This window comes from Salmo trutta, chromosome 14 (genome assembly GCF_901001165.1).
Source record: "Salmo trutta chromosome 14, fSalTru1.1, whole genome shotgun sequence".
Taxonomy (NCBI): Eukaryota; Metazoa; Chordata; class Actinopteri; order Salmoniformes; family Salmonidae; genus Salmo; species Salmo trutta.
Genome location: NC_042970.1, coordinates 85,113,080 through 85,129,155, shown reverse-complemented (window position 1 = coordinate 85,129,155; position 16,076 = coordinate 85,113,080). Strand labels below are relative to the sequence as shown.

General features: G+C 43.6%; 1 protein-coding gene across 1 annotated transcript; it reads left to right on the top strand.

Annotated features, from left to right (window-relative positions):
- The first annotated feature begins 117 nt into the window (after positions 1–117).
- On the top strand, positions 118–2,636 carry LOC115147755 (uncharacterized). The gene is made up of 3 exons (XM_029690047.1): positions 118–304; positions 866–1,051; positions 1,351–2,636. The coding sequence occupies exons 2-3, from the start codon at positions 992–994 to the stop codon at positions 1,918–1,920; spliced, it is 630 nt and encodes a 209-aa protein (XP_029545907.1). The 5' UTR covers positions 118–304; positions 866–991; the 3' UTR covers positions 1,921–2,636.
- The last annotated feature ends 13,440 nt before the right edge of the window (positions 2,637–16,076 follow it).

Here is a 16,076-nt window from a genome sequence, read left to right as displayed (position 1 = left end):
TACAGTGAGTCTGGGGGAGGGGGAGAGTTGTGTGTGTGTCTGTGTTTGTGTGTGTCCTATCTCCCCCCTCTCACCCCTGTCACCCCTGTCCCCCTCTTCCCCCAACCCCTCCCTTCCAGCTCCAGTAACCCTGGACCCGACCACGTCCTGCCCGTCTCTGGTCCTCTCCCCTGGGCTAACCTCTGTCCAGCTGGGAAAGGAGTGGATCCAGATCCAGCCCGCTAACCCGGAGAGATTTGACCCGATCGACTGCACTCTGGGCTGGGAAGGATTCAGCGCCGGCACCCACTGCTGGACAGTGGAGGTGGCACTCACTGACTGAGGATGGGTTCCAAATGGCACACTGTTCACTATTTGGTGCATTTGACCAGGGCCCATGAACACAAACACTGATGGAGGTTCTTGGTGCTTTTGACCAGGGCCCATAAACACACACACTGATGGAGCTTCTTGGTGCTTTTGACCAGGGCCCATAAACACACACACTGATGGAGGTTCTTTGTGCTTTTGACCAGGGCCCATAAACCCACACACTGATGGAGGTTCTTGGTGCTTTTGACCAGGGCCCATAACCACACACACTGATGGAGGTTCTTGGTGCTTTTGACCAGGGCCCATAAACACACACACTGATGGAGGTTCTTGGTGCTTTTGACCAGGGCCCATACACACACACACACTGATGGAGGTTCTTGGTGCTTTTGACCAGGGCCCATACACACACACTGATGGAGGTTCTTTATTGATGGTATTGGAGTAATATTATATATATCTGTCTTTCAGGAATGTTACTTTGTCGGTACAATTCAAAATATAATTTTAAGTATACATGAGTATAATAATAACAAATATATCCTGCTTCAAGGTTGGAGAGAGCAGCAACTGGACAGTTGGTGTGGCCAGCCAATCGGTGCGTAGGAGGGAGGAGTTTGAGGCGTGTCCGGAGGAGGGGCTATGGACCCTCAGCCTACGGAATGGGACGTACTGTGCCATGACCACACCCTGTACCACCCTCCCTCTGGACTGGTCCCACCCCTTTCACAGGATCAAGGTGGGGCAATAGTTAGATAAGAGGTTGTACTTGAGAGAGGGGGAGGCACACCCACAAATATTAGAATAGAATAAAATAGATTTAGTTAATTAACTGTTAACCCTGTGTGTCTAACTTAGTCTTCTGTTTCTGTAGTTTTACCTTGTAAGAAAGAGCGCCAACAACAGATTTCCTTTCTTCTTCATTTAGAATTTGTTACAGATAATCCATCTTCTCCTTGCCGGAAGGGGACATACAAGAACAAATAACCAATTTCCATTTAGTGCCTAATGGACAATGACATTTTATGTTATCTGTAGGTGTTTCTGGACTGGGAGGAGGGTCAGGTGGAATTCTGGGACGCGATGAGGGACAAACTCCTGTTCACCTTCACGCAGCGCTTCACAGAGACGCTGTATCCGTACTTCCAGAGCAGCTGTTCTAAGTGCTGGCTAGTGGTGTTACCCCAGAGAGTGTGTGTGGAGGTAGAGCTAGATCCCATCCCTGGGGATGACGATGGAGACCAGATCCCACACGACGGATCATCCAATGAGGGAGAGGATACCAAGACTAGATCCACTGACGACAGCAAGCTGACAGAAACCGGATCCCCTGTCGAAGCCCAGATCTCAATGACCGGATTACCCAAGATCTCAACCACTGACCAGAACCACGAGACAAGATCCCCTGACAAAACGTCAAACACCGGATCCGCTCAAATGATGGGCCGGATCCCAAAGACTAAATCCACCAGAAAGGGAAAGGGCAAGATCCCACACACTGGATCCGCTGTTGAGAAGCAGATTACCAACACCAGATCCAATGGAAGCTACCACATCACGAAGGATAGGCCGCTAGTCCAGGTCAGGAGGACAGGATCCACTGAATGATCCATTGAGAGATCCACAACCAACAACACAGAGATCAAGTTGCCCTGCAGCCCAGCCCATATCATCCAACACACAAGAGATCACCCAACACAGACTAGATCTCCTACCTCCACAGACTAGATCCCCTACTTCCATAGACTAGATCTCCTACCTCCACAGACTAGATCCCCTACCTCCACAGACTAGATCTCCTAGATCTGCTGTCATTGACTAGATCACCTAACACACTATATTTGAGATCTTTTACAAGCATTTCTGCGTAATGTTGTAATACACAGTGTATTATAGTGGAGGTAATGTAGTAATACACACATGGTTGAGTGTATTATAGTGGAGGTAATGTTGTAATACACACATTGTTGAGTGTATTAGAGTGGAGGTAACGTAGTAATACACACATGGTTGAGTGTATTATAGTGGAGGTAATGTTGTAATACACACATTGTTGAGTGTATTATAGTGGAGGTAATGTTGTAATACACACATTGAGTGTATCATAGTGGAGGTAATGTAGTAATACACACATGGTTGAGTGTATTATAGTGGAGGTAATGCTGTAATAAACACATGGTTGAGTGTATTATAGTGGAGGCAATGCTGTAATACACAGTGTATTATAGTGGAGGTAATGTAGTAATACACACATGGTTGAGTGTATTATAGTGGAGGCAATGCTGTAATACACGGTGTATTAAAGTGGAGGTAATGCTGTAATACACACATGGTTGAGTGTATTATAGTGGAGGTAATACTGTAATATACACATGATTGAGTGTATTATAGTGGAGGTAATGCTGTAATACACAGTGTATTATAGTGGAGATAATGTATTAATACACACATGGTTGTGGGAGTGAGGGAGGGAGCGAGGGAGGGAGCGAGGATTAAGACAGGAGAGAGGGAGGAGGAAGAGAAGGACATTGGTCAATAGTATCCAAAGTAGACTCGACGGACAGAAGCTGCTCTCAAAATTGAGCAATTAGATCGCTTCTCCTCTCCTCCCTTCTTACCTTCTGCTAGCTCCACCACAAACCCCACCCCCTTCGCTCTGGACACACCCACACAGTGAAGCAGCGAATCACGGTGCAGGTTGAAGTTGATGAGAGCTGCTTCCACACCCACCTCCAATCATACCAGACCATCCATCCCTCCATACTAACATTAGGTCTCTCTTGGCGGTGCGTAGAGCCACATAGGGGAACCTCCATCCTCCCACAGTGAGGTACAATCCTAACCCAGCCTCCAGGCTCCATGACCAGGGTACAGAGCTGAGGACAACCCCTATGGAGCTCAAGATGGTGCTATGTAGAAGAGGGGAGGAAGGGGAGGGGAGAGACGTAGCAGAGGGGGGGAGGGGAGGGGAGAGACGTAGAAGAGGGGAGGAAGGTGAGGGGGGAGGGGATAGACATAGAAGAGGGGAGGAGGGAGAGGGGAGATGTAGAAGAGGGGAGGAAGGTGAGGGGAGAGGGGATAGATGGAGGAAGGGGAGGGGAGAGGGGAAATGTAAAAGAGGGGAGGAAGGTGAGGGGAGAGGGGAGGAAGGTGAGGGGAGGGGATAGAAGAGGGAGGGGAGATGTAGAAGAGGGGGGGGAGGGGAGGGGAGAGACGTAGGAGAAGGGAGATGTAGAAGAGGGGAGGAAGGTGAGGGGAGAGACGTAGCAGAGGGGGGGAGGGGAGAGGGGAGATGTAGAAGAGGGGAGAGACGGAGAGACAACAAGGAGGAAAGTGGAGGAGAAGAAGAACAACAAGATAACTAGTTAATACACTACATTCTATTACCCTGGTCAAAACTAGTGCACTATATAGGGACTAGTTAGTACACTACATTCTATTACCCTGGTCAAAACTAGTGCACTATATAGGGACTAGTTAATACACTACATTCTATTACCCTGGTCAAAACTAGTGCACTATATAGGGACTAGTTAATACACTACATTCTATTACCCTGGTCGAAACTAGTGCACTATATAGGGACTAGTTAGTACACTACATTCTATTACCCTGGTCAAAACTAGTGCACTATATAGGGACTAGTTAGTACACTACATTCTATTACCCTGGTCAAAACTAGTGCACTATATAGGGACTAGTTAATACACTACATTCTATTACCCTGGTCAAAACTAGTGCACTATATAGGGACTAGTTAGTACACTACATTCTATTACCCTGGTCAAAACTAGTGCACTATATAGGGACTAGTTAATACACTACATTCTATTACCCTGGTCAAAACTAGTGCACTATATAGGGACTAGTTAATACACTACATTCTATTACCCTGGTCGAAACTAGTGCACTATATAGGGACTAGTTAGTACACTACATTCTATTACCCTGGTCAAAACTAGTGCACTATATAGGGACTAGTTAGTACACTACATTCTATTACCCTGGTCAAAACTAGTGCACTATATAGGGACTAGTTAATACACTACATTCTATTACCCTGGTCAAAACTAGTGCACTATATAGGGACTAGTTAGTACACTACATTCTATTACCCTGGTCAAAACTAGTGCACTATATAGGGACTAGTTAATACACTACATTCTATTACCCTGGTCAAAACTAGTGCACTATATAGGGACTAGTTAGTACACTACATTCTATTACCCTGGTCAAAACTAGTGCACTATATAGGGACTAGTTAGTACACTACATTCTATTACCCTGGTCAAAACTAGTGCACTATATAGGGACTAGTTAGTACACTACATTCTATTACCCTGGTCAAAACTAGTGCACTATATAGGGACTAGTTAGTACACTACATTCTATTACCCTGGTCAAAACTAGTGCACTATATAGGGACTAGTTAATACACTACATTCTATTACCCTGGTCAAAACTAGTGCACTATATAGGGACTAGTTAGTACACTACATTCTATTACCCTGGTCAAAACTAGTGCACTATATAGGGACTAGTTAGTACACTACATTCTATTACCCTGGTCAAAACTAGTGCACTATATAGGGACTAGTTAATACACTACATTCTATTACCCTGGTCAAAACTAGTGCACTATATAGGGACTAGTTAGTACACTACATTCTATTACCCTGGTCAAAACTAGTGCACTATATAGGGACTAGTTAGTACACTACATTCTATTACCCTGGTCAAAACTAGTGCACTATATAGGGACTAGTTAATACACTACATTCTATTACCCTGGTCAAAAACTAGTGCACTATATAGGGACTAGTTAGTACACTACATTCTATTACCCTGGTCAAAACTAGTGCACTATATAGGGACTAGTTAATACACTACATTCTATTACCCTGGTCAAAACTAGTGCACTATATAGGGACTAGTTAGTACACTACATTCTATTACCCTGGTCAAAACTAGTGCACTATATAGGGACTAGTTAATACACTACATTCTATTACCCTGGTCAAAACTAGTGCACTATATAGGGACTAGTTAATACACTACATTCTATTACCCTGGTCGAAACTAGTGCACTATATAGGGACTAGTTAATACACTACATTCTATTACCCTGGTCAAAACTAGTGCACTATATAGGGACTAGTTAATACACTACATTCTATTACCCTGGTCAAAACTAGTGCACTATATAGGGAATGTCATTATGGGTCCTGGTCAAAAGTAGTGCACTATATAGTGCACTGGGTGCCTTGGGTCCATCCCAGTTAGTCAACATAGTGATATCCATCACAGTTAGTCAACATAGTGATATCCATCCCAGTTAGTCAACATAGTGATATCCATCACAGTTAGTCAACATAGTGATATCCATCCCATGTTAGTCAAATAGTGATATCCATCACAGTTAGTCAACATAGTGATATCCATCCCAGTTAGTCAACATAGTGATAACCATCCCATGTTAGTCAAATAGTGATATCCATCACAGTTAGTCAACATAGTGATATCCATCACAGTTAGTCAACATAGTGATATCCATCCCAGTTAGTCAACATAGTGATATCCATCCCAGTTAGTCAACATAGTGATATCCATCCCAGTTAGTCAACATAGTGATATCCATCCCAGTTAGTCAACATAGTGATATCCATCCCAGTTAGTCAACATAGTGATATCCATCCCAGTTAGTCAACATAGTGATATCCATCACAGTTAGTCAACATAGTGATATCCATCACAGTTAGTCAACATAGTGATATCCATCCCATGTTAGTCAAATAGTGATATCCATCACAGTTAGTCCACATAGTGATATCCATCCCAGTTAGTCAACATAGTGATATCCATCACAGTTAGTCAACATAGTGATATCCATCACAGTTAGTCAACATAGTGATATCCATCACAGTTAGTCAACATAGTGATATCCATCCCAGTTAGTCAACATAGTGATATCCATCACAGTTAGTCCACATAGTGATATCCATCCCAGTTAGTCAACATAGTGATATCCATCACAGTTAGTCAACATAGTGATATCCATTCCGAGGGGAAGACAACCTGAACATGTACAAACACAGTTAGTCAACAACTTACATTGGTGCATCTTCAAACTTTCTCTGTAAAGATAACTTCCAGCAACGTTTTATAAGGTCTACAGTTGGTTTCTGTCTTTCCGTTGTCAGTATGATTTTTCAGGGTTATGTTCAGTCTCCCCTAAAAGCTGGGTCCATTTCATGTAACATCCATGATGACCCCCCCCCCCCCCCCCCCCCAGGGGTACTACAGACACACACGTCAACAACGCCATTTATATCCTGTTGGTCCATTCTGTGAGACGTTGAAGTTGTGATTTTATTTGGTTTAGTATGACATTCCCCTGTACCAGAGTGGTGGCTGGATCAGAGATGTTGCCAGGGTATATGCTAAATTGGATACTTGCGACAACCTTGACCCTAAACCCAAACCCTGACCTTTACCCCTAACCATTCCCTAAACTTAACCATAACCTTAACCTAACCCTAACCTTTACCTTAAATTTCAATTTCAATGGGGTGACGTCAGAGTTGGGTCGTCCTAAGCATCGTATCATTTACCCTGTTGCCAGGGCCCGTATCCAGGAACTTGGCTACTCTTTGCCAGGAACTTTATCATGGAGAGAATGACTTTCAGAGCCATGAGTTCACAGCCCAGTGCCAAATCAACTCCTGAGCCCTACTCCCTTGTAAAGATCTAAGAAGATTTGACTGTAAACAATCTGGTAATAGCACCATCTTGCCCTCCACCTTGCTACGTGGATGTTTCACCATATTACTTATACCAATCAAATCCTCTCAGATCTCCACAGGTGCGTAGAGTCTAGGAGTCTGTTTGGGATTGGTCCCACCTGTCATGTTACCCTAGTCATGTCCTGGTCCAGTTCACATCTCCTTCACCACTACTTCACTACACCTGACCCAGAAGTTGGAAGACTGTTTTCACTTTGTGTTTGGAACTAAACAGGATGTATTCTGCCTTGTCTAAACGCAGAGTCATTTAACTGACTGGCAATGAATACTGTAATGTGAACTAATACAAAACTGTGGTATATAGGGGCCTACCCAATAACTGTCTATACACAATAACTGTCTATACACAATAACTGTCTATACACAATAACTGTCTATACACAATAACTGTCTATACACAATAACTGTCTACACACAATAACTGTCTACACACAATAACTGTCTATACACAATAACTGTCTACACACAATAACTGTCTACACACAATAACTGTCTAAACACAATAACTGTCTAATTTTGGGGCGGCAGGTAGCCTAGTGGTTAGAGCGTTGGACTAGTAACCCAAAGGTTCCTGGATCTAATCCCCGAGCTGACAAGGTAAAAATCTGTTGTTCTGTCCCTGAACAAGGCAGTTAACCCACTGTTCCTAGGCCGTCATTGTAAATAAGAATTTGTTCTTAACTGAATTGCGTAGTTACATAAAATAGTCAATAACTAACTATACAGTAACTGTCTATGAATGAATGAACTGTCTATACACAATAACTAACTATACAGTAACTGTCTATGAATGAATGAACTGTTTATACACAATAACTGTCTATGAATGAATGAACTGTCTATGACCCATTTCCTGTAGACAGTTCATTTCCTGTAGACAGTCATGGGAGTAGCCTGCCACTAATCACACATTAACCATCATAGAGGATTAAAAACCACCACAAAGTCAATTGAACTACATTTACATTTTAGTCATTTAACAGACGCTCTTATCCAGTGCGACTTAGTGAATGCATACATTTCATTTTTTTTTTCTCTTCTCCGTACTGGTCCCCAGTGGGAATCGAACCCACAACCCTGGCGTTGTAAACACCGTGCTCTACCAACTGAGCCACACGGGACTATTTCCATCATATTCAGTAACTATCCATATGGTACACCGGTCACCCAGATTATAACAATATCAACCCCCACAGTAGCTCTGAATCAGGGACAGGCAACGTTCCTTTCTTTTGTTTGGAACTTACGCTTCGATCACCCTGACAACCTCAGTACATTCATTTCCTATGGAATGCTGTGTTTCCTTGCAGCATTTCATTGCAGAGGCAGTTGCAGTGTGTTCGGTGTGGTGCGTACGTTGGATTTATAGAACGTATGGGTCAAAGTGTATGTGTAGACGGCTTGACAGGAATTGGTAGCAGGCGGTGAATGTTAAACTTTGGTGCCATACATATCCAGATGATGCTGTGTAACAATTAGGGTAAACACTCTCGGTGTGGTTAAGGCTCGTCAGGGTCTCAACTTACTGTTGTGAATTACAATAGTAGGATACACAAGGTGACTTTTCTAAATGTGGCTGTGCATCAGCAGTGTTTCTCCTGTTACAGTATTAGCCCATGGCATGTAGGCTAACATTTTTTAGATCGCTTCGTTAGTTTTGCGGCCAGCTATCTAAACTTGTTATAATGGTTGTATTAACTGCTGGGGCCCCATTGATTTTGTTAGTCTAACTCAGATATTATAAACTGCAAACATTTCTTTTCACCCCAAAATGTGTAGAATTTCAGGAAATGAGTTATAGAATTGCTAAATCTTCTCTCTGCTCCATGGTAAAATGTGTAGAATTGCAGCAAACTTGCTTTAAAACTGCATCATTTTCTGTACACCCAATGGCAAAATGTATAGAATTGCATGAAATGAACTCCAGAACGATAAAAGTTCTCTAGAACGATAAAATGTTCTCTCCACTGATATTTTGTGGCCCCCACCTCCATCAAAGTTGCTCCAAATGGTCTATAAATATCATTGTTAAAAAGACAATATCCAAATGTAAATGTTAATTATTAATATCATGAATTTGACACTAATATGGGTCTAACCGTAATGTTTCTGAATAGTGGCGCTCACCTGTATAATAGTTTGACCGGATACGTGCTGTGTGTTCAACCTCTGTTCAGGGTGCTACGTATCCCAGATAGCGTATTCTCTGTGTGTGTCTCTCTGTTCAGGGTGCTACGTATCCCAGATAGCGTATTCTCCGTGTGTGTCCCTCTGTTCAGGGTGCTACGTATCCCAGATAGCGTATTCTCCGTGTGTGTCTCTCTGTTCAGGTTGCTACGTATCCCAGATAGCGTATTCTCTGTGTGTCTCTCTGTTCAGGGTGCTACGTATCCCAGATAGCGTATTCTCTGTGTGTGTCAGCGGCCACGATAAGAGTGCTCTCTCTCGGCTACACCTGACTACTCTCACCCAGGGGCGAAAATCTGATATCAACTTTGGAGGGGACAATTACATGACATTTTCTCAAGAGCAATTCCTGAGGGGGACACCAAAAGTAGTGCTGTAACACATAGCCCACGTTGTAATATGGTAAATGTATATTGAGGAACCAAAGAAATAAGGTGTTTGCCGTACTCCTAACTACCGGTACCCAAAACTACACAACTAATCACAACAGCAATACCATTGCCTTTAACAAATCTTAGTTCAGTCACCAGTTTAAGTTGAGAGTGGGGGTATCCATGGCATTTTCCAATTATGTTCCTATTTTACAAGTTAAAAAAATTGAGAACCTTTCATAATGTTGCCAAACAAAGACTCAACAAACTTACCTGAGACTCCCTGTCTCTGCCAGTCTGTCCCTGCATATCTGTCCCCAACTCTGCTGTCTGTGTGCCATCTGTTGCCTGCTCTGCCTAATGACATCATTGTGAAACATTTCCATTAGCATTTCACTTCTTTCTTATGAACATTTTATCAACTAGTCTGAGATATTTGGCTACTAGCGTTCTTACTTTGCGTTTTGGTGTACTGAAAAATACTCTGATGTCCATCTTTTATCTGCCATTTTTCTACCTGGCTGGTTGGCTGGCTGGCTACACACACAGTGTGTAGGTTATTTACAGTAGGAGATGGGCTTCTATCATCTTATCTTCTATCATTCTATATGGGCTTTGATCTAAAAGGTAGCTAGCAAATGTGAAACGGATTGCAGTGACAAGAGTTGACAGCTGTATGAGTTCACCATTTACACAACATATTCTGCAACCTTTTGTAATTTTAATCGTTTGTTTCATATTGGCTGGCTTCCAACAATAGCTGAATTTGCAAAGCTAGCGAGCACAAATTCCATTTCAGTGGTGTTTGCTATAATCTTTACTACCCGGGTTAAATAAAGGTGAAATAAAATAAATAAATAAAAGTTCCCTTGCGACAATTTAGCTTTTGCAACGAGACCATTAAATATATTTAAGACAATGGTAGAAGAGAGTGTAGTTCTGTTCAGTTTATCGCTAACCTTATCACAGGGACTTTGAAGCACTAACTTACATGCATGCTGATCTTGGAATAAATTGACGATAGCAAAGATTCCATCTTTGACGACGCCACATAAATGGAATAGGTACTAGCTAGCTTAATAGTTAATATTTGCGCGCTAGCTCTGCAAATTCAGCTAGTGTGTGTGTGTGTGAACCCTGGCGCGATTGACTGGATGAACCTCCCGTCAGTTACGTGCATTGAGTGCCTTTCAGACAGTAGATACGAACCCTCTGTTACCTTGCCAACTAAGGAACTGGCAGTGGATCAAACCATTGTGAGGCAAATGGTGGCGGGTCGCAAACTTTTGAAACTTATAAACGCGCTATTAAGTGTCTATAATCAGCACAATTGCTTTCATTGCGTATTATTAATATTATTTAAATTACATAGTTTTGTTTACAGTGATATATTGGGGGGGACAAATCATATTTTTCCCAGGATGGGGGGGTCGTGTCCCCCCCCGTCCCCCCTGGGATTTCCGCCCCTGCTCTCACCGGTACCCCTAGGCTACTGTTGATTATTTTCTTTAGCTGATCTAGAAACCGCATGCTAAACTACACAGTTGATGTACAGTAGCCTATTGCCTAAACTACAACCAACAGAAAGTAACCCGAGAAAGTAACTCAATAGATCAATAAAACACCAAAGTCAAAACTACAATCTGTACGCAGTTCATACGCGGACAACACAGATCTCTCTCTCTCCCAGCCTATCCTCCCCATATAAACCAGGCTCAAAACGTCACGGGCATCGGCCCATCCGAGCTCATCATTTGTTCTGGTAGCTGTCAGTCAAACGGAGCCCGTTCGCTATTGACCGACGTTACCAGAGAGTTGTTGTAATGGTAGCCAGTCACTCACTCCCGTGCCAGCACACTTCAGTTAAGTTATTTCAAAATATGAAGTTGATTGCTGGCGGTGGAACTGTTTTGCAACCATGAAGATGTTCTCTAGTGGGTTGAAATTAATCACCTTTATAGTAATGTATTTGCATGCTAACAATAAAATACAATTCCTAATGTGATGAGTAGCCTAATCATAGGACACGATTCGGTAACATTAGTCACTGCAGCCTAAAGTAAATTAAAATACGTTTGCCAAAATGATATAATTACTCCTGTCTATACAGAAATAAATCAAATAATTCTAAATACTTCACCAGACTTAGCCACCGAGGATAATTAGCTCCTTTTAAAGCTGTGGATTGTTTAAAATCACAAACGTTTTTCCCCTTTGGTTGTTTATTTTTTATAAATGATCCATTACACATTTCCCCAGTAGTAAAGGTACTGTTAATACTATCATTTGGTTACAGTCATTTCTGTTAATGCCTGGCCTGATTAAGCCCATAGTAATTTCTGTTAATGCCTGGCCTAATTAAGCCCACAGTAATTTCTGTTAATGCCTGGCCTGATTAAGCCCACAGTAATTTCTGTTAATGCCTGGCCTGATTAAGCCCACAGTAATTTCTGTTAATGCATGCACTGTTTAAGCCTACGGTCATTTCTGTTAATGCATGGATTGATTAAGCCCACAGTAATTTCTGTTAATGCATGCACTGTTTAAGCCTACGGTCATTTCTGTTAATGCATGGATTGATTAAGCCCACAGTCATTTCTGTTAATGCATGCACTGTTTAAGCCTACGGTCATTTCTGTTAATGCATGGCCTGATTAAGCCCACAGTCATTTCCCCTTCTCATTCTCAGAGTGGAAACATTGTTTGCAGAGTTCACAACCTGCTACATTTGTGAGAAACACATTTTGTTCCTTTCATACCATTATTTATGTGTTTTGTAAATATTTTCATTGTATTTTGTTTGGAGCGCTTCATGAGAGCATGTGTCAGGTTCCTCTGTCCTCTTAATGTTGACAGAGCGTTTGTCAGGTTTCTCTGTCCTCTTAAAATCTCTCTAGGGTATGTGGGACGCTAGCGTCCCACCTGGCCAACATCCGGTGAAATTGCAGAGCGCCAAATTCAAAATACAGAAATACACACAATAAGCATTCATAAAATATACAAGTGTTATACATAGGCTTAAAGATGAACTTCTTGTTAATCCAGCCGCTGTGTCAGATTTCAAAAAGGTTTTACGGCGAAAGCATACAATGCGATTATCTGAGGACAGCGCCCCTCTTAAAAAAGCATACAAACATTTACCAGCCAAGTAGAGGAGTCACGAAAGTCAGAAATAGCGATAAAATTAATCACTTCCCTTTGATGATCTTCATATGGTTGTACTCACAAGACTCTCAGTTACACAGTAAATGTTTGTTTTGTTCGATAAAGTCCCTCTTTATGTCCCAAAAACAAAGTTTTGTTGGCGCGTTTTGTTCAGTAATCGACTGGCTCCAATGCAGTCACAACAGGCAGACGAATACATCCTAAAAGTACCGGTAAAGTTTGTCGAAACATGTCAAACGATGTTTATAATTAATCCTCAGGTTGTTTATTGTCTTTATAATCAATAATATTTTAACCGGACAATATCGTTTTCAATAGAAAGGAAAAATAACAAACGACACTCTCACGGGAGTGCGCCCAAATCAGGTCTGCATACTTCCTCTGTCCTCTGACCAAAATGGCTTTTTACTTGTCGTTTTTCAAAATAAAAGCCTGAAACCATGTCTAAAGACTGTTGACATCTAGTGGAAGCCATAGAAACTGCAATCTGATTCCTAACCCATTGGATTCTCTATAGGCATTGAGTCGAAAAACAGCCACATTAAAATAATTCCACTTCCTGGATGGATTTTTCTCAGGTTTTCACCTGCCATATCAGTTCTGTTATACTCACAGACATTATTTTAACAGTTTTTGAAACTTTAGAGTGTTTTCTATCCAATACTACCAATTATATGCATGTCCTAGCTTCTGGGCCTGAGTAACAGGTAGTTTGGGCATACTTTTAATCTGGAGGTGAAAATACAGCCCCCTACCCAAGAGAGGTTAATGTTGACAGAGCATGTGGACATGAGCAGGCATAGAAGTGGGCAAACTGGAAAGTGCCCATTTGGGAATGTATTATTTCTGATTGGCTTAACTCACCACTTACTAATAAGCTGAGATTCTCAGTAATTTTTTTTTCAGTGAAAAAAACAACAATCCATTGTGAATGATAACAGTTCCTCACAGTGGACTATTTGAAAAATCTTTCCAACACTCTCCCCCACGATGACCACCAGGCCCCGGTGTGAAAGAGCAGAATGTCTCTGAGGATCTCTTATAGCTATCCAATGGAAATAAAATACCTGAATACATTTCCCTTTGTGTTAAAGCAGCTGTCTCTGTCCAGAGCTCACTGGCACAGGAAACTCTGAGGGCCAATAGGGGCAGGAGACTCTGAGGGCCTATAGGGGCAGGAAACTCTGAGGGCCTATAGGGGCAGGAAACTCTGAGGGCCTATAGGGGCAGGAAACTTTGAGGGCCTATAGGGGCAGGAAACTCTGAGGGCCCAGAATAGGGGCAGGAAACTCTGAGGGCCCAGAATATGGGCAGGAAACTCTGAGGGCCAGGAATAGGCTAGTTGATACAATGTTGCAAGTTCGTTAGCGACAACTTCTGCCGGACATTCATATATACAGTCATTGGGCTGCTCCCGGTTGATTGATTTTATACAATGTTGTACTTCACTAGCTCAAGTCAAGACAGAAAGGGAGACAGACAGACAGACAGACAGGCGGAGTAGAGAGATGAATGAGATTGAAAGAACCTGCATTTTCATCAGAATATTTTCTGTTTTTATTTGTCGGCTTTATGTATTTTTATTTAGTTGACGATGGCAGTTTTAAGCCTACTGCTACGTTGGCCTAGGCTCTTAGTTCCATGTCCTCATTTCTTTATCTGCCAATGTAGCCTGGTCTCATAGACTAGACGTAACATAGTAAATGTAAATCCGGGACACTGTAATTAGTATGATAAGTTACATTTGGTATGGTGACATAAGACACTTTGAGTCATGAGAGATTGACATGCAAATCATTAATGTTAGTTCTCCGTGGACTTTTAAGGGCCGGCCGTGCTGCCCTGTTCTGAGCCAACTGTCATTTTCCTCTTTGTGGCATTCAGAATGTGCCCTATATATAAATATCCCATGTTTTGTTCTTCCCACTACCCAAATCTCATGATCATTTACATCAATAACGCAACAGAAAAATGCTTTAATCATTTTTATTGGAACATAAATTGTTACAGTTTTAACATCTCACCACCAGGTGGTGCTACAGCACCTTCAGCACTCGTATTTCCCACGGCTACATTTACAATAACGGGTTATGGAGAGAGAAGGAGAGAGAGAGTCGGACAGTGAGAGAGGGTGGGGGAGGGAGAGAGAGCGGGGAAGAGAGAGAGCCTCAGACAGACAGAGAGAGAGAGAGTGTGGAGGAGAGGTGGGGGAGGGAGAGAGAGAGGGGACAAGAGAGAGAGTCAGACAGAGAGAGAGGAGAAGAGGTAGGGGAGGGAGAGAGAGAGAAGAGAGTGGAGGAGTGGTAGTGGGAGGGAGAGAGAGAGAGGGTGGAGGAGAGGTGGGGGGGGAGAGAGAGAGAAGAGAGTGGAGGAGAAGTAGGGGGAGGGAGAGAGAGAGTGTGGAGGAGAGGTAGGGGGGAGAGAGAGAGGGTGGAGGAGAGGTAGGGGGGAGAGAGAGAGAGAGTGGAGGAGAGGTAGGGGGAGGGAGAGAGAGAGGGTGGAGGAGAGGTAGGGGGGAGGGAGAGAGAGAGGGTGGAGGAGAGGTAGGGGGAAGGAGAGAGAGAGAGTGGAGGAGAGGTAGGGGGAGGGAGAGAGAGAGTGGAGGAGAGGTAGGGGGAGAGAGAGAGGGTGGAGGAGAGGTAGGGGGAGAGAGAGAGGGGGAGAGAGAGAGAGCGGAGGAGAGGTAGGGGGAGGGAGAGAGAGAGAGTGGAGGAGAGGTAGGGGGAGAGGGAGAGAGAGAGAGGGTGAAGGAGAGGTAGGGGGAGAGAGACAGAGGGTGGAGGAGAGGTAGGGGGAGAGCGAGGAGAGAGAGGGGGGAGGAGAGGTAGGGGGAGGGAGAGAGAGAGGGTGGAGGAGAGGTAGGGGGAGAGAGAGAGAGGGTGGAGGAGAGGTAGGGGGGGAGGGAGAGAGAGAGGGTGGAGGAGAGGTAGGGGGAGGGAGAGAGGGTGGAGGAGAGGTAGGGGGATGGAGAGAGAAAGAGCTGAGGAGAGTTAGGGGAAGGGAGAGAGAGAGTGGAGGAGAGGTAGGGGGAGGGAGAGAGAGAGAGGGTGAAGGAGAGGTAGGGGGAGAGCGAGAGAGAGAGGGTGGAGGAGAGGTAGGGGGGAGAGAGAGAGGGTGGAGGAGAGGTAGGGGGGAGGGAGAGAGAGAGGGTGGAGGAGAGGTAGGGGGAGGGAGAGAGGGTGGAGGAGAGGTAGGGGGAGAGAGAGAGAGAGTGGAGGAGAGGTAGGGGAGGGAGAGA

What these genes read in the sequence shown, in the direction of transcription:
- LOC115147755 (XM_029690047.1), top strand. Translation starts at nt 992, where the DNA reads ATGACCACACCCTGTACCACCCTCCCTCTGGACTGGTCCCACCCCTTT. An exon ending in ACCCCTTTCACAGGATCAAG is followed by an intron (nt 1,052 to 1,350) that starts GTGGGGCAATAG and finishes TGTTATCTGTAG; the next exon opens with GTGTTTCTGGACTGGGAGGA.